We start from the raw sequence: 26,148 nt of genomic DNA, 5'->3' as shown, positions 1-26,148 counted from the left end.
ATGGCCCCATAGCATGGCGCTTAAATTTGAAAAATTGCTCTTCTGAAGGCCTGAAGGGGATATGTTTGAGGCAGGGACCATATGGACTGCATAAACAGCATTACAAATCACTCAGTATATACAAATCAGCAGCCCAGCAAGAGAGAAAGGGAGTCTGTGACTGTGGTTCCTTTAATATAAATTGACTGTCAGGCAAACACCCCCATACCCCCAGGAAACAGGACCTAAACTTTAAAGCGATATTTGAAACGGGTGCAGCGCTAAAAGACTGTGAAACAGGTTTCTGCAAATTGACCGTAATGTGCGCGTCACACTCAGTGTGTAACTGTATCTCTCTGCTCGCTTTCATCTGCCAGATGTTGTGTCTGCACGTGTGTGTGTGTGTGTTCTTAGTCAGCCTGTTTCTCAGTTCTTTCTGAGACCACCAACACTAGTACCGCATAAAGCAAAAGATCTAAAAAAAAAAGTAAAATACAAAATGCCTGAGATGCTTACATTCAGCCGGGTATTATGATTCTATTTAATATGGGCAGAAAAAATGCAATAACCTTGCCTGTTATAAATTGGCTTATATGCTGCCAGCAAATGACCATTACATTCATTGACTTTCCATACCATTACTCAATCTTTTTTTTTTTTTTAAACATCTGGCTTTTGAGTTACATTTATTAAGAAACTCTGAGTTCCACATATAAAAGCATGATAAATAGGCTGCCATCAGGTCAGAATGAGACAAAGTGAGTGGTGACATTTTTTCTGCTCTATCCTTGGAGCTGGATGCAACGCTTGGCAACGAGGTGTAAACTGGATCCCCAGCCGAGCCCTGAGAGCCTGTTTTCCATTCTGCAGGAGTCCGTAATCACCCAAATTTAATTTGTCCGGTTAATTTGTCTATTGATTGGACAAGCTCAGCCCCATGGCTCGTACCCTTGAGAAGGGAGAGTTTACAATAATGAGACTCATTTAACAATGATCTCACTGGACGTAATCGTGTTCCCGTGTACCAGTCAGATTAATAGACCTAGAGGTCAGCGGTCAAAGTCAGGAGACAGCACAGATAGGGTCTAGATCTCTGGCGTGATTTAGAGAGAAATATAACACAGATTACATTTAGAGGTGAGGACAGACCAATGGGCACTCTAAAATATCCCATATGCCCTGCAAACCTACACTATACACAACCATAACTCAATATAATGCTTTCAGTATGAGGCACATCGTGGTTGGAATCTGACCCACATCAGACGGGGACAAAAGACTATGAGCCATGGAAAAGTTAACAAGCGGAACCAAAGACTCCCTTCCTCCCTCTGGTAGAGCAACATCCAGTTCTCTGTCCGGCCCAGAACAAATCACCTCAGACCTGTCCAGTAATCTCATACACCACACAGGCTCAAGCTGGGCAGTAACAGACACTGGGATGCATCCCAAATAGTTCCCTATTCAATCTATAGTGCACTACTTTGCGGCCAATAGTAGTGCTGTAAAGGGAATAGGTTCCTGGTCAAGTAGTGCACTATAAAAGGGAATAGGATGCCATTCTCCCTGAACCCGGGCTGCTCAATGTCAGTTCTGGAGGGCAGAAACACTTCTGGTTTTCATCCTCTTCTTCTAATAAGGGACTCATTCAGACCTGGAACATCAGGTGAGTGCAATTAACTACCAGGTAGAAACAAAAAAAAACAGAAGTGTTTCGGCCCTCCAGGACCGGATTTGAACAGCCCTGCTTTAAACGTAGGCTACTTGCCATACTGGCTCGGTGCGCTACCACTTAAAGGCCCAGTACATTCAAAATGATGTGTTTCTTGGGTTTTGTATCATGTTGTTCAACAGCTGATGAAACGAACACTGTAAACGTGTGAAAAAAAAGATAATTGTTATATTTCCTAATAGTTGCTGGTTGAAAATACAATCTACAAAGGACCTTCTAATCAGCATTTTTTGCATGGATGGAGTTTTGGCTTGCCTGGTGACATCACCAGGTGGTAAATTAGTTAATAGACAAATAACAAAGAGAGTTCCAAACCTCTCCGCCAATGACAGCTAGTTTTCAATTTCCCCCTCCCCACTCAGACAACTCCCAGACAGTCCTAGCAAAATGATTGCTTGAGAAATACAGTAGTTTTTTTGCTAAAAAGCTATTTTTGTTTCTTTTTGGCCATTTTAATGGAAAACTATTTCAGTAAGGTACTTAATTGTTACCCAGAAATGATTTGATATTGATATACTGTACAAATGGCTGCATTGGGCCTTTAATCCCAGGGGAACAGGGAGAATGTAGGACATGCAGGGGTGTTTTGCAGAGACAGGTCTGTGCTATGTTACATTAGTGGTGGTGATGCCTGGGCACAAAGGACCATGGGGGGATAAACAGCACTGCACGGCGGAAAACAGACAGTGAGTGGGCAGGGCTGCGGGAGGCAGCCAGAGAGCCGCTCAACGTCTTTAATAAGGAGATCCGGGCCGGGAAGCTGTGGAAAATCATAAGGTTTAGAAGGTTGCATTGCTAAACAACGAGAAATATGAAGGTTTAACACAGTCAACCTGTGGGTGAGAGTACGGGGTTTGTGTGTGTGTGTGTGTGTCTGTTTGAGAGAGTAATATAGAGACATTGGGCTGAACTGTTGTTGTCTGTTTCTCCCTTTAAGTCTCAGCCGTCTCTACTCGCCCTCTCCACTCTGTCATCTCTCCCTCCTGCAATTGTACAAGTTGTCTACACATCTTCTTCATACATCTCTTCCACTCCGAACCAAGTATCTCACCCTCTCACTCCATGTCTCACGGTGTATTATCTTCTCCTACTCGAACTCTCTCTGACTCCATCCTCAGCTCAATACCGCCTCCTCCCACTCCGCATCTTACAGCTCCTAAACTCTCTCTCCATACTTTTTATTCTCTCTCTACCTCAACATGTACAGTACGCGTTGAATGTTTCCCTGTCTATCCACTCTCTATTCATCCCTCCCTGCTTTCCCTGTCTCTATCTCTGTCCTCTCTGGCGCAGTGCTGGACACAGACTTTGTTGGATTTTGTCTCTCTTCTCCAGACAATGTCTCTCCCTCCACACCCAGCAGTTGTGGACTGGGCTGTGAGGCTGTGGACATTGATTATTTGAATCAGCTGTGTGGTGCTAGGGCAAAAACCAAAACGTGTACCCAGGAGTGGCCCAAGGTTCGAGTTTGGGAAACCTTGACTTACTGCAGCAACTGCAGACATTTTTACATCAGAGAGAAAAGATGGCGCCGAAGAACATGGCTGACGTTTTACATTCCCACTACCAATTGTGCAATTTTGAGCATTTTGTGTAACTTATTTTTTTAACTTATTACATAACATTGCTGCTACTGTCTCTTATGACCGAAAAAAACCTCTGGACATCAGAAAAGGGATTACTCGCCGCGGACTGGAAGAAACTTTTTCCTTTAATGAGTCCGACGAGAAGGACATCCTGCTTTCACCGGAACAGGCCCAGATCCACGCCTTTTGCGTGAAGAAAAGACGCCGGAAAAGGGGACACAGATCGGGGATCCTTCTGAGAACCCGTAGGCGAGCGAGTAAACTCCCAATGCATTCCATTCTTCTTGTTAACGTGCAATCGTTAGAAAATAAAATTGATAGACCTACTCCAATTCACATACCGCCTCAACAGATCCACAGTTGATGCAATCTCAATCGCACTCCACTCCACCCTTTCTCACCTGGACAAAAGGAACACCTATGTGAGAATGCTGTTCATCGATTACAGCTCAGCATTCAACACCATAGTGCCCACGAAGCTCATCACTAAGATAAGGACCCTGGGACTAAACACCTCCCTCTGCAACTGGATCCTGGAGTTCCTGACGGGCCGCCCCCAGGTGGTAAGAGTAGGCAACAACACATCTGCCACGCTGATCCTTAACACTGGGGCCCCTCAGGGGTGTGTACTTAGTCCCCTCCTGTATTCCCTGTTCACCCACGACTGCGTGGCCAAACACGACTCCAACACCATCATTAAGTTTGCTGACGACACAACCGATAACGATGAGACGGCCTATTGGGAGGAGGTCAGAGAACTGGCAGTCTGGTGCCAGGACAACAACCTCTCCCTCAATGTGAGCAAGACAAAGGAGCTGATCGTGGAGTACAGGAAAAGGCGGGCCAAACAGGCCCCCATTAACATCGACGGGGCTGTAGTGGAGGGTCGAGAGTTTCAAGTTCTTTGGTGTCCACATCACCAACAAACTATCAATTCATAAAAATCGCCACCGGACAATTTACATTGACCCCCCTCTAGTACACTGTTGCTATTCGCTGTTTGTTTGTTACCTATGCATAGTCACTTCGCCCCTACCTACATGTACAGATTACCTCAACTAGCCTGTACCCCTGCCCACTGACTTGGTACCGGTGCTCCCTGTATATAACCTCATTATTGTTATTCTTATTGTGTTACTTTTATTATTACTTTTTATTTTTGCCTACTTGGTAAATATTCTCTTCTTCTTGAACTGCACTGTTGGTTAAGCGTTTTTAAGTAAGTATTTCACAGTAAAGTCTACACTTATTTGGCGCTTGTGGCAAATAAAGTTTGATTTGATTTGACCTTCACAGTACAACACACTGACTATCCATCGTTTTAAGACTGAAGACTTTAGACTGTTGAGACTCAAGAATGTCCTGTGCACGTGGCTAAAAAAAACGTTGAAACTTACACGCTTGAAACTTCTACTGTGTCCTTTCTCCTTTGTTTCCCATTCAAACACACACACACTCATGCACACACTCACGCACACACACGCACGCACACACACACGCACGCACGCACGCACACACGCACACACACACACACACACACAAAATGTCTTCCAGCATTGAATCAAGTGCTAATACTCAAAAGCAGACATAATGTGAAATGGAACAACAAACACGTACACACAAACATCATATGTTATTTACTCTGGACCTCAACTTAAGAAAGTATGCTACGCACGTCCATATAGCTCAACAAGTTCATTAAAGCTCTAAATATGTACACCCCATTGTAATTACATTCTGGAATGAATGACAAATAAGCCTTTACTTTCATAATGAGCCCCTTCATTAACCCCTAAAGACCTGATGCTGTCACACTGCAACCACACACACACACGCACACACACAAACACACACACACACACACAGACTGAGATCAGTTTTTACCACCGAGTGTACACTCATTAAAGGCCTCAGGAGCTATGTGTAGGCTGACGCTGAACCCCATTCAAAGAAACCCCTCCACCCTCAAACTAATTTGGCAGGGTTGGCAAAACAAATATCCATGTAAAAATAACCTTAGCGGTCTCTAAACGTTCATATTAAACCAGCAAATCAAGACAGGACAATTTCTGCCTCATGCAACCTTCCTATCTCTATCTGACCATCACTGTGTACTGAAAACACAATTACCAGCACTCACACACTGACGCAGGCATGCGCTGCCCCTCCCTTCCCCCTAACACATCTTGTCTCTGCCCTATCCTATATCCTGTCCCCCTCCTCTGTGAGTAGATAAGTGGATATGTACCTATGGCCATCAAGTCCTCGAGGTCCCAGGGCTGTAACTGGGCCAGGGGCCCACTGTAGAGCAGCAGACCATCTGCAACCTCCGTGATGAACTCCAGGGAGAGATGGCTCTCGAAGCAAGGCCTTATGGGAGGAAACCAGGCATAGCCGTTGCCATGGAAACTGTGTTTGGTCTGCTGGCACTCTGGTCCCTCGAACTGCGTAGGGCACTGGCATCTAGGGCAAGGTAACAAGGAAGAGGAACATCACCAAAAAAAATCATAGTTTAAAGCAATTGAGTTATTTCATCTTTTCACCTCATCTATCACACAAGACTGCTCTGTCAGGATGTCCCTGCTGAGGCCGGGATGGGATGGCCTGCTTCTGCTTAACCGCACAACAGTCACACACACACACGCACACGCACACACACACACAACACACACAATTTGCTTCTAGTTGGTCTCAATTGCATAACAACCCTTATTACTAAATATTGTGAGTGCACATCCCAACTAAGCATCTAGCAGTCTATATTAGCCCCCATGGACTCCTCACAATCTGGAGAACACTATATTTCAGCTTTCTCTCTCTCTCTCTCTCTCTGTCTGTCTTGCTCTCAGACTACTGTTTTCGCCTTCAGTGATTCCCTTCAGAGAGATTCACTCCACATCTCATGCAGATGTTCTCATTATCAGCCGTGCCATAGGGAGAATCCATCACTAGTAACAACATCCTCTGTCAGACGTACTGTAGCAACCGAGCACAGCTGCACTCCTCCCTCCGGTTATTCTGTCATCCCCTTTTCCTTCATTCATTCGTCCTTTGTCACACACAGACACACGCACACTACCCCACTGTATCCACCTGTTGTGGAGACAGCTAATATAGCTGGCACACACACACACACACACACAGGCAATCCTGCGGCATCAATCAAGTGTGGCTTTCTCTAGTTAGTTTAGTCAGAAGCCCAGCTATTTTCTAAGCCGGTTCCCTCTCCATCACCCCACTCACAGCAGCCTAATAATAGTCTTCCAGGCCGCCATGCTCCCTTCGTTTCGTTCCTCTCTCATTTGTGTGCTGTGAAGGGAGAGCGAAGAGCTCCTGGCTGCCTAGCTGCCACATCCAACACTCTTGCATTTAGTCTTTCCCATTTCCCAGTCTGTGCTCTGAACCCAGATTGAAAAGGAGAGACTGTCAGAAATGATAGTCCCCCCCTGGCACCTGGCAGACATGCAAATGCGGGAGGAGTGAAATAGGCAGGCGGGCCGTGCGCTAACACAATAACATGCTTCTTCTAATAACCAGGCGCAGTAATCAAAGTTTAGAAGACACACCGTAGCAAAAAGAGAGCGAGAGAGAGAGAGGAGAGAGGAGCATGCATGACCGTATGCACGCATGACCGTATGCACGCATGACCGTATGCACGCATGACCGTATGCACGCATGACCGTATGCACGCATGACCGTATGCACGCATGACTGTAAGTCGCGTTTGGATAAAAGCATCTGCTAAATGGCGTAGGTTATTATTATAGTATAGGAGAGAGAAGATGAGGATGCACTGGAACAACAGCAGGTGGTGAACGTTGCTTTTAGTGCAGATCAGCACGCATGTCGGACTGTTCCGTTTCTCAACAACACGGTACCCCGACCATGACGCCGAGAAATGAAAGGAAGTTGTGTCTAGGAGCTGTCTAGGAGCGCTGGTTCTGATCAAGGTCCTATAGGCTCCGGTTTACCAAACAGGATCCTATAGTCACACTACAAGGCCATCTCACTGTGGAGAGGCAGGGAGTTGATACCAGTGATATCTGGATGTGGTTACAGCCTGGAGCCATGCGTCTACCTGACCACTATCACATGGGATGGGAGGAAGTGTACACACACGGTCACAGCTTAGTGTGACTAGGCCCCAAGCCGAAAACAAGGCTAGTATTACTCCATCAGACCATCTGACCATCAAAGACATGAACATATCTCCCAGAGTGACAGACAGTAACGTACAAAGGAGGGATCACTTATAGAAAAGGAAGAGGGAGATCGGGAGTAGGAGAGGTAATACTGTAGAGAGAGAGAAGGAGACATAAAGACAGGGGGATTGAAGACTATACACTGGAAACTACCTTATCTCTCCATTTGGAAACAATTCCCCCAGTCTCAGGGAATAATCTCACTCATTTATCCCATCAGAGAAATCAGGAGCATGATTTCAGCCCAATCCTCTTACTGTACTTGAGCTTTTTTTCTTTGCTCATTTCCTGTCCTTTGCTTGCACATGGGAATGTTATGTGTTAGCGTTTGAAAGGGACCATGTAATCTCCCATGCCCTCCATTTTCAAATCCCGCTATTAATCCTGGTGCCACGATTATCTACACGTTGTTTCTTAAATCTTAAATCTCTGCGCTGTGTCGCTGGGGATCTCGACGTATTTTTTGCAGTTCTACATCTGTGCGCTCAAAGCCGAGTGATAAACCAGGCCAGGGCTCTCTGCTCTGCACAGCAACCGTCCACTCCCTCTGTCTCTTATCTATTATCAGGCTTGCATTTGTCTTTGAATGGTTTCACACGCCCAAGCCTGCAGACGAAGACATTGACCTCTGCCCTATTCAGTTATAAAATCATTCTCTAGTGGAAACAATCATCGCAGAAATGTCCGAATTGAATACGTATAATGTGAGGAATTTCTATTAACATGTTAATTGTTCGCTACATTCACAGACTCAAAATGCTTTACAACTTTTTGTGTTCTTGAGTTTTCAGTTATAATATAAGCCGAAGGATGTGAGTTCTGCAAGGACAACTTGTCTTCAACAGGGAGGCTCTTATGTTCTGACACATCAACAACTTTATCCTGTGTTTGGGCCAAACTGGCAATGTTAGCTCAGCTGTAGAAACCCAATGTGTCTGCAACAGAGAGAGAGCTGGGATTAACTCTAGGTTGGCTGCATAAATCATTCTGGTACGGACCAATGGAGAGGCACATTACATGCTTAGTACGTCCAACTAGACACAAATCCTGGGTTAACTTTCTTCTTCTAATTAAACAGCAGAGAACAAAATTAACTTTCTCCTCCTTTCGTGTTTCAAAGGGAAGCTGGATGGACAATTCCAGGAAGAGCATTTCGGCATATGTTCAAATTTTGGGCAAGATGTCTGCCAATTTTTTCATGAACATTCATATACAGCCCCTTTCTAGACATGAACAACAAAGTACTGGCAGATTACCTCTGAATATGAACTAATAATGTCGGTGGATTTCAAACGAGGGACTTTTGATGTGTGTGTTTGCACGGTGTGTGTGTGTGTGTGTGTGTGCGTGCGTGTGTGTGTGTGTGTCTGTCATCCTCTTTCGTCCTCTCTCTCTCTCTCTCTCTCTCTCTCTCCCTCCTTCTCTCGCTCTCTCTTTCTCTCAGTCAGGAGGCTAACGTTATAGGTCTGTCAGCGTGCTCCAACTGAAGTATCATCTGTGTCTGCACAAGTGAAATCCACTGGAGGAACACCTCACCAGAGCAGTGTCTTAGTAAATATGGTGAGTCTGATTCGGATTCTGCTCACAGAGTTCAGACCATACACCGTGTAGTAGTTTGTGCGTTTCCACAAAGGGGCCAGGTTTCTGGTCTAGAAGCACGGTTTTGACTGCTCCTACAGTTTTTGCTTCGGTACTGCAGTTTAACTGACACCTTGCCCAGAAAGACCATTTCCATACATGGCCACCTAGAGAGGTCAGATTAGAAAATTCCTAATCAGACTCTTTAGTAATGACCTTCGTGCACAAAACATCCATTGAATTATTCAATGAATTCTCGCTGAGGCAAAACAAAAACATGTCATCACTCACAGCCAAAGATATATCATTCATAAAATTCATCCAATGTCTGCCATATTTTTGGATGACATCATCGCTGCTCGTGCTGCTCCCATGTGACGTTGGTCCGTACAAACCGGATGCAACGCAGATTGAGACGGTCCATGAATCGGCGTATATGCGAACGTGTGTAGATTAACTTGAAAACAACGGTCAGACGCAACCTCCACTTCGTATTTTACCTCAGTGGTCTCCACTGTACAATCTGGTTGACGCAAAATTGCATCAGAAAATAAAATGTTGCATGAATTCTCAGAGATTAAATATATATATATAGAGAGGTGAGACCAGTGGACATGGTTATATATATATATTTAAATTATTTCGATCTCTCATTAAATTGTTGGTGTACTGTTATTTAAGTGCACTTCCACATTGCTAACACCCTAACAAAAACATACACAGACCTATGATAAAACATTCATCATTCTCTTTTAAATACCTCCTCTGGTGTAGCGGCCAGGTTGGTATATTTGATGTGTTCATTTCCTTTACATTTTTAATCACAAAGATCATTAGATTAAAGAAAATTCCCCCCACATCACCGGCGGCATTTAGCCTTCCTCCTCAACACAATCCCAGAAGTATTTAGCTTGACGTTGAGCTCGCTCAGGCATTCAGAGCACAACGAGGAAATTCACTCAGGACGACCAACAGGGAACCAGAAAAACAGAGAGCCACCGGGGGAGAGAGGTAGAGGAGGTGAGAGGAGCAGAGAGGAACAAGAGGCGCCAGACATATGGTACTGCAACATGGCTGCTGTACTGTAGAACGCAGAGCTCACTCTTGAAGCTAAAGCCTCTCTCCTAAACAACCACCGCTGGGATTACAGCAGTGAGCTGAGCCCAGGTCGGAAAGACATCAAAGGCCTGGCCGGCGAGAGAGAGAGAGAGAGAGAGAGAGAGAGAGAGAGAGAGAGAGGTGAGACCAGTGGACATGGTTAACTCTGTCCAATTAGAGATGAAGCAGAATAATCAGGCGTGGCTAACAAGGTTATTTAAACAGCCTCCACTCAGTTTTCTGGATGCCTAACTCGACCCCTCACCCCACCAACCCCGTACCAAATGACTTCACTGTGCTCTCTCCTCCTCACCATTAACCCCCTCAGCCCCCTTGTAAAATGGAGTGTTAGTCCCATTCTCTCTGTTTAGGTGTATTTACTCAGTGAAGAAAAATCACTAGCATTGTTGGTTTTGGATAATTGGAGAAACAGGCTATAAGCTGTGTACCTCATATTTGTCAGAAGTCTTGGAGGTGACGTGATTAGATTCACGTGGGGGGGCTTGGATCCTTTTGAAAACTTCACTTGATCTATCATTCAGCACCAGCACGGCATTTGTGTGAGCGAGCTAGCGAGCCAGCGAGCGCTCGGCTCCACTTGCCTGTTTTTTGGGCAAATACTTTCAAAGGGTTTCATCCCTCTAGCGAGATTTGAAGTATTAGTTGACTTATTGATTCCTCTTCCACACATAGCCCTGACTCTCATTTTTAAAGCGTTCTCCTACCAGGTATTCATTCTCGTCTATCTGTTGCAGACTCCAGGCAACCATCCCTACCTCAACAGTGAAACAACAGATCTGAGCCTTCCCTCCCCTATCCCCCACCCTGGTGACTGCTAAAAGGTCAGGCTGCCAATGGCTATTTGCTGCTTTTTGACACCTCCACTCACCCGTACACAACTGTAAACACAATTAAACCCCTATCCCTGTGTGAACATTTCACTCCAGGTGGTATGACTTCTTTCTCACCTGTACCCGCTCGGAGTGTCGACACAGATGCCCCCGTTGAAGCAGGGGTTTCTGGGATAGGAGGAGCAAATCTTGTGGGCATGTTCTCTCCCGGAGCAGCTGCATACTGCTGTGGACTCCACCGTCACCGACACCAGTGACATGCTACCTGAATCCACCACAGTGGGCGTATCGCTGACGCTCAGCACGTTGGAGCAGCCGCCGCTGCCGCCACAGTCTGTGTTGCCACACTCATCCACGTGGACCTGGCTGACGTTCACTTGCAGGAACGACTGCAGCTGTGGACAGAGAGAGAGAGAGAGAGAGAGAGAGAGAGAGAGAGAGAGACGGAGAGGAATGAAGGGAAAGAGAGAGGATCAAGGGAGAATTAAATTAGGAGGATTAAGACAGAAATAGGAGGTGAAAGGAGACAGAGGAACAACAAAGTATAAGGCTAAAAGGTAATCAAGGGACAGCCATGGAAGAGTCAATGCGGAACAGTCTTGATTACCACCAGGGTTTATCCTAAGCCTTTAGAAAGCACATAATGCCTGTTGTTTTAGCCATCTTTTTTTTCCTCCTCGACATAAGCATTTGGGTGGTGCAATCCCAACTCTCACGAGAAGACGTGCACACACTCATACATGCAAATACCCCTACAGCCATCCTATTAGCATAGAGAGTGTATGAATTCATCTCTCAAACAAACACTCCTTCGCTCTCTCACACGCATACACTTGCATAAATACACATGCTCACACACACGCGGACATACACATGCAACCCACACATACACACAAAAACGCTTGGCCCTCCCAGCGTCTGATTTTTGAAGTGTGCAGAGACTGTAACTAGAACATACAGTACACCATGACCTGTTTACATACATTCGCCGTATACCCTTTCAACACCATTTATTCACAGCTCAAGTGGGCCACATTGCATTCAGGCAGAATGAACTGGGGAGAGACTGTGAAAGGATTGTTCCCAGGTTGAGTATATATATGCAGAGTTGGATAGTGATGATGACGAGGTCCTAGAGTCCTAGAGTGAAAATGGAATTAAATAGCTCTCTCTCTCTCTCTCTCTCTCTCTCTCTCTCTCTCTCACTTGCTCTTGCTCTCGTTGCAGGGTAGATCCCAGCAGTGGGGGGTGAGGAGAAGGGAGTGGGGGTTGAGGAGCGATCGGCGGATGGGTGATTAATGACATTCTCCCACAACCCCTCAGCCGTCAAAAAAATGATCTGTGGTTTTCAGTGCCGCAGTACCACGGCACATTTCACTTAGAGGGGCCACACTCACCACCACTTCCCATCTAACCCCCTCCTGACTCCCACTCTGTCTGGCTTACCAGCAAATGGGAGACACCCCCTCCTTCCCCTCCTCCTCCCACACAACCACAGTTACATCCCCCTCCTCTCCACTGTGACCACAGACACTACCAGGGCAGAAAAATACATGGTTTTCAGGCATATGTCACGTATGCACAGTATGTATACTGTGTTATTTGTGCCAGAGTTTAATTGGGAAGAGCATAGCTCCACTGCCTTAGGTTAGGAGATGGCATGTCATGAAAATTGAGCTGATGTCTTTGAAAATGTTAAATGGAAAAGCAGCAGTTCTACCACCTTCACACATCCAATTGAACTGTTGTTTCTATGCAGATTAAAGTGTCTAGGCTGGTACAATTTGATCAGTGACTGAGAGTATTGCGCCACCTGTATTTGAGTGGATGTGTTTGGAAAGGAAGCGCGGCAAGTGAGTTGAGTTCCTCTGAGAATACACCAGTGTGTGCTTGTGTGTGAACATTAAAGAGAATGTCAGAATGTGGATGTGTTTATCTCTACCAGTCCCACACAATGAGAGCGCTTAAAGGAAAATGGGTAGAGTGAGAGCCCAAGGGAAACTTCATGATGTGCATCAAAAGATATCCCTGAATCCCTTTCTCATCTCCACTGCTATCTTCCCCTTCCCACCTGTCCACTCATGCTCTTAGACTCTCTAAATGTAACCTATGTGTCTGGCACCCCTTTACCGTGTATGAACATCCTCTGTGCCACATTACTGTGCAATGACTGCCTGAAAAGGTGCTTTACATTTCTTAGCTGAGAGGTTAAACACTTCTCATATGGAACATCTCCCAATCCACTTGTGGAGAAAGACAAACATATAGCTCGCCAGAGAAATAATGTGTATGTGGGTGTATGGGTGTGTGCCCAATGACAAATACTAACCATGGGACTGCACACCCAGAATCCCTATACAGGCAGAAGAGACATTTCATATAAGACCAAATGACCTCTGGGAAGGGATGGCAATGTGAATGCTCTTTGTGCTTTGTGCATGACTGTACTGTCAGCTTTATCTAAACACAGTTTGAGGCACCCATGGGGCTTCGACTACAATACCCATGCATCCCTGGGGCAGAGTCTGTGGAGAAAACATTAAAGGGCACCCTAGGGACTTGTAGGCCTACAAAGAATATGCTGAAAACTGGGACATCTTTGCTCGGAAGGCAGGAGGGAGGGAGGATGAGGAGGAAGATAAATTCTTCAGGTTGGACCTAAGGCTAATTTGTTTGTTTTTAAACCGACAAACGTTTTGCTAACCATATTGGATTTGAGTCCAAGGACTGGAGAGGTAGCACCTGAGGACAGTTCGTCTGAATTACAGTTGGAAAAGAGATGGGAGGAATAACAGAAAGAGGCGACGCACTGACAAAGCATACATGCTATTGGGGAACGCTGTGCTTTTTTCCCCCCCTCCAGGTCTCATCTTTCCCCTATGTGGATCTGAGGCACAATGTCTCTGTCTCTGTCTCTCTCTCTCTCTCTCTCTCTCTCTCTCTCTCTCTCTCTGTCTCTCTCTCTCTGTCTCTCTCTCTCTCTGTCTCTCTCTCTCAATTAAACTCAATGGGCTTTATTGGCATGGGGAACATATGTTAACATTGCCAAAGAAAGTGAAGAAGATAATATACAAAAGTAAAATAAAAAAGTCAAATGAACAGTAAATGTCATATTAAGTATAGATGCAGTGTTGTAACAATGTGCAAATGGTTAAAGTACAAAAGGGGGGGGGGGGGGGGGAAACAAATATGGGTTGTATTTACAATGGTAAATATGGGTTGTATTTACAAATAAATATGGGTTGTATTTACAATGGTAAATATGGGTTGTATTTACAAATAAATATGGGTTGTATTTACAATGGTGTTTGTTCTTCACTGGTTGCCCTTATCTTGTGGCAACAGGTCACAAATCTTGCTGCTGTGATGTCACACTGTGGTATTTCACCCAGTCGATATGGGAGTTTATCAAAATCGTGTTTGTTTTCGAATTCTTTGTGGATCTGTGTAATCTAAGGGAAATATGTGTCTCTAATATGGTCATACATTTGGCAGGAGGTTAGGAAGTGCCTCTCAGTTTCCACCTCATTTTGTGGGCAGTGTGCACATAGCCTGTCTTCTCTCAGGTCTGCCAATGGCGGCCTTTCTCAATAGCAAGGCTATGCTCACTGTCTGTACATAGTCAAAGCTTTCCTTAAGTTTGGGTCAGTCACAGTAGTCAGGTATTCTGCCATTGTGTTCTCTCTGTTTAGGGCCAAATAGCATTCTAGTTTGCTCAGTTTTTTTTGTTAATTCTTTCCAATGTGTCAAGTAATTATCTTTTTGTTTCCTCATGATTTGGTTGGGTCTAATTGTGTTGCTGTCCTGGGGCTCTGTTGGGTCTGTTTGTGTTTGTGAACAGAGCCCCAGGACCAGCTTGCTTAGGGGACTCTTCTTCAGGTTCATCTCTCTGTAGGTGATGGCTTTGTTATGGAAGGTTAGGGAATCGCTTCCTTTTAGGTGGTTGTAGAATTTAACAGCTTTTGCCTGGATTTTGATAATTAGCGGGTATCGGCCTAATTCTGCTCTGCATCAATTATTTGGTGTTTTACGTTGTACACAGAATATATTTGTGCAGAATTCTGCATGCAGAGTCTAACTTTGGTGTTTGTCCCATTTTGTGAATTATTGGTTGGTGAGTGGACCCCAGACCTCACAACCATAAAGGGAAATGGGTTCTATAACTGATTCAAGTATTTTTAGCCAGATCCTAATTGGTATGTCAAATTTTATGTTCCTTTTGATGGCATAGAAGGCCCTTCTTGCCTTGTCTCTCAGGTCGTTCGTTTGTGGAAGTTACCTGTGGCGCTGATGTTAAGGCCAAGGTATGTATAGTTTTATGTGTGCTCTAGGGCAAAGGTATCTAGATGGAATTTGTGGTTCTGGCGACTGTACCTTTTTTGGAACACCATTATTTTGGTCTTACTGAGATTTACTGTCAGGGCCCAGGTCTGGCAGAATCTGTGCAGAAGATCTAGGTGCTGCTGTAGGTCCTCCTTGGTTGGAGACAGAAGCACCAGATCATCAGCAAACAGTAGACATTTCACTTCAGATTCTAGTAGGGTGAGGCCGGGTGCTGCAGACTGTTCTAGTGCCCTCGCCAATTTGTTGATATATATGTTGAAGAGGGTGGGGCTTAAGCTACATCCCTGTCTCACTCCACGGCCCTGTCGGAAATGTGTGTGTTTTTTGCCAATTTTAACCGCACACTTGTTGTTATAACATCGTATGTTTTTCCCCCAACACCACTTTCCATCAATTTGTATAGCAGACCCTCATGCCAAATTGAGTCAAAGTTAAACCAACAAAGCATGAGAAGACTTTGCCTTTGTTTTGGTCTGTTTGTTTGTCAATTAGGGTGTGCAGGGTGAATACGTGGTCTGTCATATGATAATTTGGTAAAAAGCCAATTTGACATTTGCTCAGTACATTGTTTTCACTGAGGAAATGTATGAGTCTGCTGTTAATGATAATGCAGAGGATTTTCCCAAGGTTGCTGACGACGCACAAATCACGGTAGTTATTGGGGTCAAATTTGTCTACACTTTTGTGGATTGGGGTGATCAGTCCTTAGTTCCAAATATTGGGGAAGATGCTCTTATTGGCATAGGAAACAAATGTTTACATTGCCAAAGCAAGTGAAATAGATAATCAACAAATTTGAAATAAACAATAAACAATACATTACAGTTACAAAAATTCCAAAAGAATAAAGACATTTAAAATGACATATTATGTCTATATGCAGTGATGTAATGATGTGCAAATAGTTAAAGTACACAAGGGAAAATAAAAAAATAAAAATATATATCTCTCGGTGTCGAGGTAAACCAATCAGACAGGAGGGTGCTTAATGGCTACGTTCTTAGAGAAGACCAGCTGAACCAACATTTAATGATACAGTCAGTCATACAAACAAACCATAATTACACACTAGACCTAAAATCATCATGCTCATTAGCAATACTTAGCAGCATGTCCAGTACAGCTGTTTGGTTGTTGCTGGTCTGACACGTGAAACAAATATCCATTATGTGCTCTGATGGTAAGCTGATTATGTCCTTGCTTGACGAAATAAAATGCTGACTCACACGGTCACTGTCGCTGGTCAAACTGGGGACCAGAACAAAATGGAGTCTAGATTAAAACAACCTTCAGTCACAAACCCATCCCTCTAATCATCAATACACTGCAGCACCTGCTCTGCAACCAACAAAGCCCAAATCCAATGGTTAAAAGGTAGGAAGCATACGTTTTTACTCACTAATGTAACAACACAGTGTGGTCAAAGGCTTAGTAACTTAGTTATAGTGACGATCTGGTTACCTATAAGTACAAACAACCGTCCTCGATATTACATCACAACCCGGAAAAACATTTTCCGACATCACTTCGACATTCTAATCGGTTTTATGTAATACAAATAGAAAAGTGAGGTGTAACGTTGCATTTGGGACTTTTGATATATATACTAATGCAAACAAAAACATGTGGTTATGTTTATGCTACCAACCATTTAAAGGTGGAATACACAGAAATGTATTTTTTTATTTATTTAACCTTTATTGAATTATCAAATCAAATCAAATGTATTTATATAGCCCTTCTTACATCAGCTGATATCTCAAAGTGCTGTACAGAAACCCAGCCTAAAACCCCAAACAGCAAGCAATGCAGGTGTAGAAGCACGGTGGCTAGGAAAAACTCCCTAGAAAGGCCAAAACCTAGGAAGAAACCAGGCTATGAGGGGTGGCCAGTCCTCTTCTTTAGGCAAGTCAGTTAAGAACAAATTCTTATTTACAATGATGGCCTAAGAACAGTGGATTAACTGCCTTGTTGAGGGGCAGAACAACAGATTTTTACTTTGTCAGCTCAGGATTTGATCTAGCAACCTTTTGGTTACTGGTCCAACACTCTAACCACTCGGCTACCTCCACCACTTCATGGTGACAAACATTTCTAATAGTTCTCCTAATTTCAGTTTATGTGACAAAACAAGCACGTCTAGAGAATCATTGTACCATTCAAGCTGCTGTGAAATATCTTTTCAATTACCAAATATATTGTATTTTCAGCTGTTTGATGCTGGTGTACAAAACCGAAAGTAAAAGATGAAAAAACAGAACAGATATACCGCTTCTTAGGCTTGCGTTCAATGAGAATGACAGATCTATAACTCACATTTAAATTTGGTCGAGTCACCCAAAAAGTTACATATCGCAGCTTTAAAATACAATAAATGTGGTAACACTTTCTATGAATACCATATGCATAATGCATTATACAGCATTGTACATGTTCTCATAATGCATTATACAGCATTATACAAGTTCTCATAATATATTATACAGCATTATACATGTTCTCATAATACAGTATAAGCATAATAATACAGCATAAGCATAGTTATAGACACACAAAAAGACTCATATAGACTCACAAGTCTGTATACCAATACTCATAATGCATTATAAGTATAATCATAATCACTTATAGCTGAGGAACTCTCAACTCCGTTCTCTTATATCGAGGCTGAGTTGAATTTTGTACCTATGTTTGTCCTGTACAACTGCGGTCTTTCTACGAGGTGCTGAAATTCATGCTTTTAATTTAAGAAAAATATTGAATACGACCATCAACCTTTTCCTCATTTGTGTTGCTCATACTACGTAAGCTGAGATTCAATTGGTACATGCACATTCTTGCTGTGCAATGTTATTGTAAATATTAATGTTATTGTATAATTTTGTCGCACAGGGCTTTTTCATTTGCCTTTTTCTTTTTTGAACTATTTATGTTAATATAATATGCAGGTGTGCCAATTGTACATATGTTGGATCTTAATTTGGTCCCCCTTTCCTTTAATTTATTTGAGGTTGAAAAAGGCTTCCGAAGTTTGTAATTACGAAAAACATATCAACCCCTTCAAAATTGTCCATTACTTATAATCCACATAAATAATTCACATTTCCTGTTGCTTCAGGATTATTTTCTTGCTGTAGCAAACTAGCTCACATTAAGATCCTACATCTGTAAGATGTTGAGGCAATTTATGTTATGTGTGAGAAAGAACAAAGAGCATTGTGTTGGGTCATCATGAAATGTGCAGAGTTTCATTAGCTGAAAGCAGACAATGACCACTTTATAATTGTATAATAACAGTTTATGGTGTATTATTGTGTGTCTGCATTAGGCATTTCATCACTTTACCTAAAGCAATCAAATATGACTTTATAAGTATGCTAAACACCATAACAAAGATTATGATGCAGTAATAATAACTTGCTGCTCAATGACAAAAATGTTAGAAATGTATCACACTGATGGTAATTATAATGCTGTATGATCGTTGAGGAAAAAGTGACCAGCAATTATAAAACACTATGTTGCTGTACATAAAAAGTGATTATGATTATACTTATAATGCATTATGAGTATTGGTATACGGAATTATAAGCCTATATGAGTCTTTATGTGTGTCTATAACTATTTTTATCAGTGGAGGCTCCTCAGAGGAGGAAGGGGAGGACCATCCTTCTCAGTGAATTTAATAAAATTAAAAATTGTAAAACATTTAGAAAGTGATCATTTTTAGATAAAACCATATGAAATAAAATCACGTCACTAAAAAACTGATTAAACCACACTATTATGCAAAGAAGGACTACAGCAGCCTCAACAGCACTCTGTAGGGTAGCACCGTGGTGTAGCCGGAGGACAGCTAGCTTCTGTCCTCCTCTGTGTACATTGACTTCAATACAAAACCTAGAAGGCTCATGGTTCTTACCCCCTTCCATAGACTTACACAGTAATTATGACAACTTCCGTGCTCTTGCAGCATGAACTGACATGTTGTCCACCCAATCAAAGGATCAGAGAATGAATCTAGTATTGAAAGCATACGCTACAGCTAGCACTGCAGTGCATAAAATGTGGTGAGTAGTTGACTCAAAGAGAGAGAAAGACAATAGTTGAACAGTTTTAAACAAATTGATTTCTGCCAAAATGAAGGAGAAGCAAGAGAGAAATAGAGAGAGATTTCATCTTTTTTTTCACTTTCAATTTCACTCGCAAATACAGCTAGCTAGTTTAGCCAACTGAAACACCCCGCATCAAAGAGAGGGATGCTATGTTAGCTGGCTATGACTTTCTAACACAACACTGGAACTCTTCCAAGTCAATGTAAGCTTTTGGTATTACTCATTTATTGCCACTGGGGCCCACCGGTGTAACTACTTACTGACTGTACACTAACGTTACTGCATGATTGTAGCGGGTTTACTAACGCAATAGTTCTATTAGTTATGCTGACTATGATGTTACTTTAGCTAATATGGTGACAACGATGTAGGCTGTGTGTAGCGGTTTGGTTAGGAAAGGGTATTTTGCCTGGTCACATACAGCTGATGTGTTGTGCATTGAAGTTCACAAGTGAAGCGAAGAGGTGAAGGGAGAGTGCATGAATGTGAGAAGGTATACAATGTGGCTGCTATGAAAGTGAACTGTGTTTACACGTGATCAGGGGTGTATTCATTCCGCCGATTATGTTGAAAAAGTTTCTTAAACGGAAGCAAACGGAACAAAACAGGGATAAACATACCTGAATTTGTCCAATAGAAACTCTCGTTTGCAACTGTTGGACTAATTATTACACCCTATGTAAACTTTAATTCATAGACTAGGTTGTAGCAACCTCATAATGGGTATAGGGAAAATGTGAGTATCATGTAGTAGCCTAAACCTATCGGTGTTACATTGAACTGGGTGAATGGAATTTGAATGAGAGTCATCCAATATGCTGTAATAGAAATAAGGCCATGCTCATAAAAAAATTAATCGTCCTCCCTTATCTTAAACAGCACTGACCGCCACTGGTTTATACTGCATTGTTACTCTATCATAGTGCATTATGAGTACATGTATAATGCTGTATAATGCATTGTTAATATGGACTTCATAGAATTTGTTACCAAAAAAGTATTTTTCCTACTTCACCCTGTCATTGTGTGAAGTGTCTCTCACCTCATGTTTTTAGGCGTTATCTATTTCTGTCAGTGTGTCTCTGCCTGTGCCACATCACAGGGTATGTGTATGGGAGGGGTTGAGCGGGAGACGATGGGGGGGGGGCAGCAAGGCATAAGGGGGATATGAGGTGGAAAACAGAGGGGTAAATGGGGAGAAGAGAGGAGAGCCCTTGGGACAGGAGCATGCTGAGATTTCCACTTCCTCAATCCCAGCAGGCTACAGGGGGATCTTGAGTGTTCAAAAGCCAGAGACACACACACTGGGAGAGAGCGGAAAGAGGAGAGACACACACTGGGAGAGAGCGGAAAGAGGAGAGGGGAGAAGGGCATACGGGGGGAGATAGGGTAGGGATGGGCTGTCAGAGATCAGGGGCAACAAATAAAACACTGTTTAAAAGTTACAAACATCAGGAGCTCCCTCTCCCCATGCCTGTTCCATCACTACACTCACAACTCAACCAATATCACGTCCTATTCACAATCGACAGACCCTGAGCCAATCACCAACAAAGCTAGAATATACACTATATATACAAAAATATGTGGACACCCCTTCAAAATAGTAGATACAGCTATTTCAGCCACACCCGTTGCTGACAGGTGTGTAAAATCGAGCACACAGCCAATCTCCATAGGCAAACATTTCCGTAAAAATGCAACACTCACTACCGAGTTCCAAACTGCCTCTGTAAGCAACGTCAGCACAATAACTGTTTGTTGGGAAATGGGTTTCTATGTCCGAGCAGCCTCACACCACGCCTAAGATCACCACGCGCAATGTAAAGCGTAGGCTGGAGTGGTGTAAAGCTCACCACCATTGGACTCTGGAGCAGTGTAACCGTGTTCTTTGAAGTGATGAATCACGCTTCACCAATCTGAGAACGCTACCTGCCCGAATGCATAGTGCCATCTGAAAAGTTTGGTGGAGGAGGAATAATGGTCGGGGGCTGTTTTTCATGGTTCGGCCTAGGCCCCTTAGTTCCAGTGAAGGGAAATCAACACTACAGCATACAATTTCTGATCGGTGTGGAAGAACTTGACTGGCCTGCACAGAGCCCTGACCTCAACTCGAACACCTTTGGGATGAATTGGGACACCGACTGCGAGCCAGGCCTAATCACCCAACATCAGTGCCCGACCAACCTCACTAATGCTCTTCTGGCTGAATGGAAGCAAGTCCCTGCAGCAATGTTCCAACATCTAGTGGAAAGCCTTATCAGAAGAGTGGAGGCTGTTATAGCAGCAAAGGGGGGACCAATTCCATATTAATGCCCATGATTTTGGAATGATGTGTCCACATACTTTTGGTCATGTAGTGTACCTATTTCCCTCATTAAAATGCAAATCATTTTATAACATTTTTGACATGCGTTTTTCTGGATTGTTTTGTTGTTATTCTGTCTCTCACTGTTCAAATAAACCTACCGTTAAAATTATAGACTGATCATTTCTTTGTCAGTGGGCAAACGTACAAAATCAGCAGGGGATCAAATACTTTTTCCCTCACTGTAGGGGTGGCATTTTCCTACACAATATCATCTACTGGCAAGACACTGACAAAGACTTTGTAGGGCTATGCTTGGATATTTCGATATAACTTACTTATAATAATTTTGGGATTGTGCATGTACCCAGACAACACAGAACCCAGAAGTGAAGTCTCACAACAAAAGGCCTGGAAGCAGTGATCTACAACACAAAAGGGTCTTCTTTCACTCTCCCAAAATCAACCAGAACATCCCTTCTCTCTAGCTGTCTTATTACTTCTACAAGAGGAACATAGAACTTGGTCTACATATCAATGAATTTAACCACAGGAAACCAATGTGTACTTTCTTAAAACTGTCCGGGGTACACTAAGAATTGAAATGCTCTGCCAGCAAGGGAAACGTCCATTGCCATGACAGAAACAGCGAGAGATAGAGATATAAAAAAATATATAATTTTGTCTCATATTTCCATTACTCTAGAATTGCAAACATTAATAACCGCAGCCGTCCCCCTCCCTATTTCCCTCTCCACGCTCATCTTCTCTCGCCACGCTTCACATCTCATTGTGATCAATGTATTTTCAGAAGGGCACACGGAATCCAGATGAAAGAGCATGGACCTTCCACAAACCACACCTGAAGCATCCACAACCTCTCTCTCTTCTTTGCTTCTCTCTCTCCCTTTCTCTTTCTTTCTCTCTTTCAGTGATTTCCCTCTCCTTCTCTAACTCTGTATACCCCCCTCTCTATCCCTTTCTCTCCCTATTTCCCTCTAGCTTTCAACTGCATGAAAGCGGAAGTGAACGTGCGCCTCAATGAAGAGATGTCAGAACAAGATGAAGCCGGGTCTAAGTGTTGGGTTCAAATGTTGAAATGGTACATTTAGTCATTTAACCTCTTGAGGATACCCTAGGACAGCGCATTTTGAAAAAAATTCGTTCCCATTTTCAACGGCCTACTAATCAAACTCAGAAGCTAGGACATGCATATACTTATTATATATGGATAGAAAACACCCTAAAGTTTCTAAAACTGTTTGAATGGTGTCTGTGAGTATAACAGAACTCATATGGCAGTCAAAACCCCGAGACCGATTGAAACAGGAAGTGGAATTCTGAATTGTGGACTCGACTTCACATCTTTCCCTATTAATCACACCGTTAACAATGGTTCATTGAGCACTTCCTATTGCTTCCACTAGATGTCCCCAGTCTTTTCACAGTGGTTTGAGCCTTCTACAGTCGAAACTCAGTGAATGAGACGCATTGGAAATTGGTCACAGGGGATGGGCCATCACCATTATGACGTCGGCGGCCCAGTCTACCCCCACATTTGGAAACGTTTTAAAACACTCTGCAACCGTCCCCGTCGAATCTTATTGGCTCTCTTGGTGTTACAGGCCCTGAAGATTAATGTTTTACAACGTTTGACATGTTTGAACGAACCTAAAGGAGGGAAAAATCTCATTTTCCGAAACTGCAGTCCCGCGCACGTCGGAGCATTTGGAGACAGCCCTAGGACACGCTACCAACAGCAGGCTAATGGAACATGAAGGATGGACTTTTTCGACCGAAAATACATCTGTTGTGGACCTGGGATTCCTGGAAGTGCTTTCTGATGAAGACAACTAAAGGTAGGCGATTATTGACAATATTATACAAGATCAGATGTGACTTGCGATTGTTCCAAGATGGCGCGGCGCTAGTTTTCCTGGCTCATTTTCTGAGTATCGCATCTCCTTTTATCGCAAAGTGTGATTACCCAGTAAAGTTAATTTAAAATCTGGTATGACAGGTGTTCTCAAGAGATATTCATCTATAAATGTTAGATTGACAATATAAATAAAAAAAATTGTTTTCGAATAGTAATTTAGGGAATTATGCACTGTTTCCTGGGACGCATTTGAGGGGAAAATAGTTAGTCAACGTCAGACGCCGATGTAAAATGCTGTTTTTATATATAAATATGACCTTTATTGAACAAAAGAATGCATGCTGTGTGTAACATGATGTCCTAGGTGTGTCATCTGATGAAGTTTGTAAAAGGTTAGTGCTGCATTTAGCTGTCTTCTGGGTTTTTGTGACATTATATGCTAGCTTGAAAAATGGGTGTCTGATTATTTCTGGCTTGGTACTCTGCTGACATAATCTAATGTTTTGCTTTCGCTGTAAAGCCTTTTTGAAATCGGACAGTGTGGTTAGATAAAGGAGAGTCTTGTCTTTAAAGTGCTGTGAAATAGTCATATGTTTGAAAAATGGAAGTTTTCGGATTTTAGAGGAATTTGTATTTCGCGCCACGCCCATCATTGGATATCGGAGCAGGTGTTCCGCTAGCGGAACGTCTAACAGACGCTCTTATACAGACCGACTTACTATTAGGGTTAAGTGCCTTGCCAAGATTTTTCACCTAGTCGGCTTTGGGATTCGAATCAGCGACCTTTTGGTTACTGGCCCGACGCGGTTAACCACTAGGCGATTTAATGGTCTGGTTTAACTTTAAAGATTGTTCCTGTGTAACAACTACACTATAAGGCTCCACAGCCCACAATAATCTATAGCAAGTCTGGTGAATACAGTCCAATACTGCAATAACTAATGTATTCAAAGTGACAGCACCATAATAGCAGCTTCAGATATATTATGCTGTAATTGACATTGCAATGTTACATAATCTATTCGTAACATCCACATAAACCAGCTCAAAAAAACTAGAGGGTTACATTTATCATTACGTGGAAAAACACAAGGCTACACAAATACATATTGCATTTTTTTTAGATTGAAATCCCCCTCTCTTCAAGATAGGCTAGCAACAGTCCCTGTGTGACTGCATTTTCCATAATTGGACCATACATGTAAATGTCTTCTGTCCAGTAATTCTGTGTGTATTTGCAGTGGCGTCGAGTCAGGGTTGCATCTTCTAATGCTTAACATTGAGCGAGGCTCATTAAAATAATCACACAATCGTTATAGGTTTATTTTTAACTCACAGAAAAATCACAGTATATCCAACAGGATAACTTCCAGGGTCATCATTACACAGTACCTTTTGTTTGTGAGCGGCGAGGTATCCCTGTAGTTTCTCTGCTCTGAGGAAGGGACTGCTGTGCACTGCGAAGCGCACGTCCAATGTCCTCTCCCTGACGTCCATCAGGCTGAAGACGTTGATGACGTCAACGCCCACCGCCAACATCTCCGACAGGAAGTCTACCAGCAGTTCATAGCGACTCCTCAAGCTACCGCGCTGCTGAATAAACTCATTCGCTGTGATGTCTGCAACACACACGCACACACAAGTAGACACACAAACAAACAAAGTTATACAAGCCAACATATGCCACATGACTCTTCCCTCTCGTTTTCCTAGGCAGAAACAGATGCATCCCTAAAATCTCTTCAATGAGCAGGAGGAACAAACAGCCAATAAACAGAATAACAGACAAGCTCTGCTTGTGACTTGTACTCTTATTAGAGAGACACTCCGTATCTGTAATACTGGACATATATTTCAGAAAGATAAAGAGCTGTACTCATGAAAAATGCATGTCCTCGAAGCAGCTCTGGATGTATTTAAGGAACATTAAAGTTGTGCGAGGACCATGTTCCCAGACCTGACCTGACAGGCCCTGTCAATCGCCTCTCCTCTCCCCTCCTGAGAGCCACTGGCCCTGGCCCAGCGAGACAGACACCACCCAGCCCTGCTACACAATGTCACAGTCATAGCCAACGCTCACACAGACAGACCACTCTGGCCATGTCGGGGATATTGAGCGGGGGGGGGATGGTAGAGGACGGAACAGCCTTCAACCTCAATTTGGAGCATGGCATCGCTGCCAAGGAGAGGGTGCCAAGGTGAGAAAGCTCCTGAGGCGAGGCCACCTCTAATTGAGCCAACACCTTCTAGCATGGGATTAGGAGAGAGAGGGAAGCTGGGGATGGAGCAGGGGCCCTGGGCTTTACCTCTGCCCCACTCCCCTCAGTCCCCTGGGCCCTGTTTGACACAGACAGGGTCCCCCTACTGCTCCAATCGAAACTCTTCAGCACACAGGAGACAGGTGGAAAGGAAAGGGAAAGAGATTTCATCCAATTTTAATGACATCAGTGACATAGTTATAAATTGTTTTAAGGGA

At 43.4% G+C, this 26,148-nt stretch overlaps 1 protein-coding gene across 1 annotated transcript in view; it reads right to left on the bottom strand.

Moving 5' to 3' along the window:
• LOC106587167 (neural-cadherin) overlaps positions 1-26,148 on the bottom strand; it is a 212,772-nt gene that overhangs the window by 34,928 nt on the left and 151,696 nt on the right. Inside the window, exons 21-23 of the mRNA XM_045708388.1 lie at positions 25,065-25,291; positions 11,144-11,421; positions 5,546-5,760 (exon numbers count right to left, since the gene is read on the bottom strand). Of these exons, the coding sequence (XP_045564344.1) occupies positions 5,546-5,760; positions 11,144-11,421; positions 25,065-25,291 (720 nt within the window). The remainder of the gene's footprint in view (positions 1-5,545; positions 5,761-11,143; positions 11,422-25,064; positions 25,292-26,148) is intronic.

The sequence above is a fragment of the Salmo salar genome, chromosome ssa26 (assembly GCF_905237065.1).
Source record: "Salmo salar chromosome ssa26, Ssal_v3.1, whole genome shotgun sequence".
Lineage (NCBI taxonomy): Eukaryota > Metazoa > Chordata > Actinopteri > Salmoniformes > Salmonidae > Salmo > Salmo salar.
The sequence above is the reverse complement of the archived record's forward strand: the minus strand, read 5'-3'. Positions and strand labels throughout refer to the sequence as shown.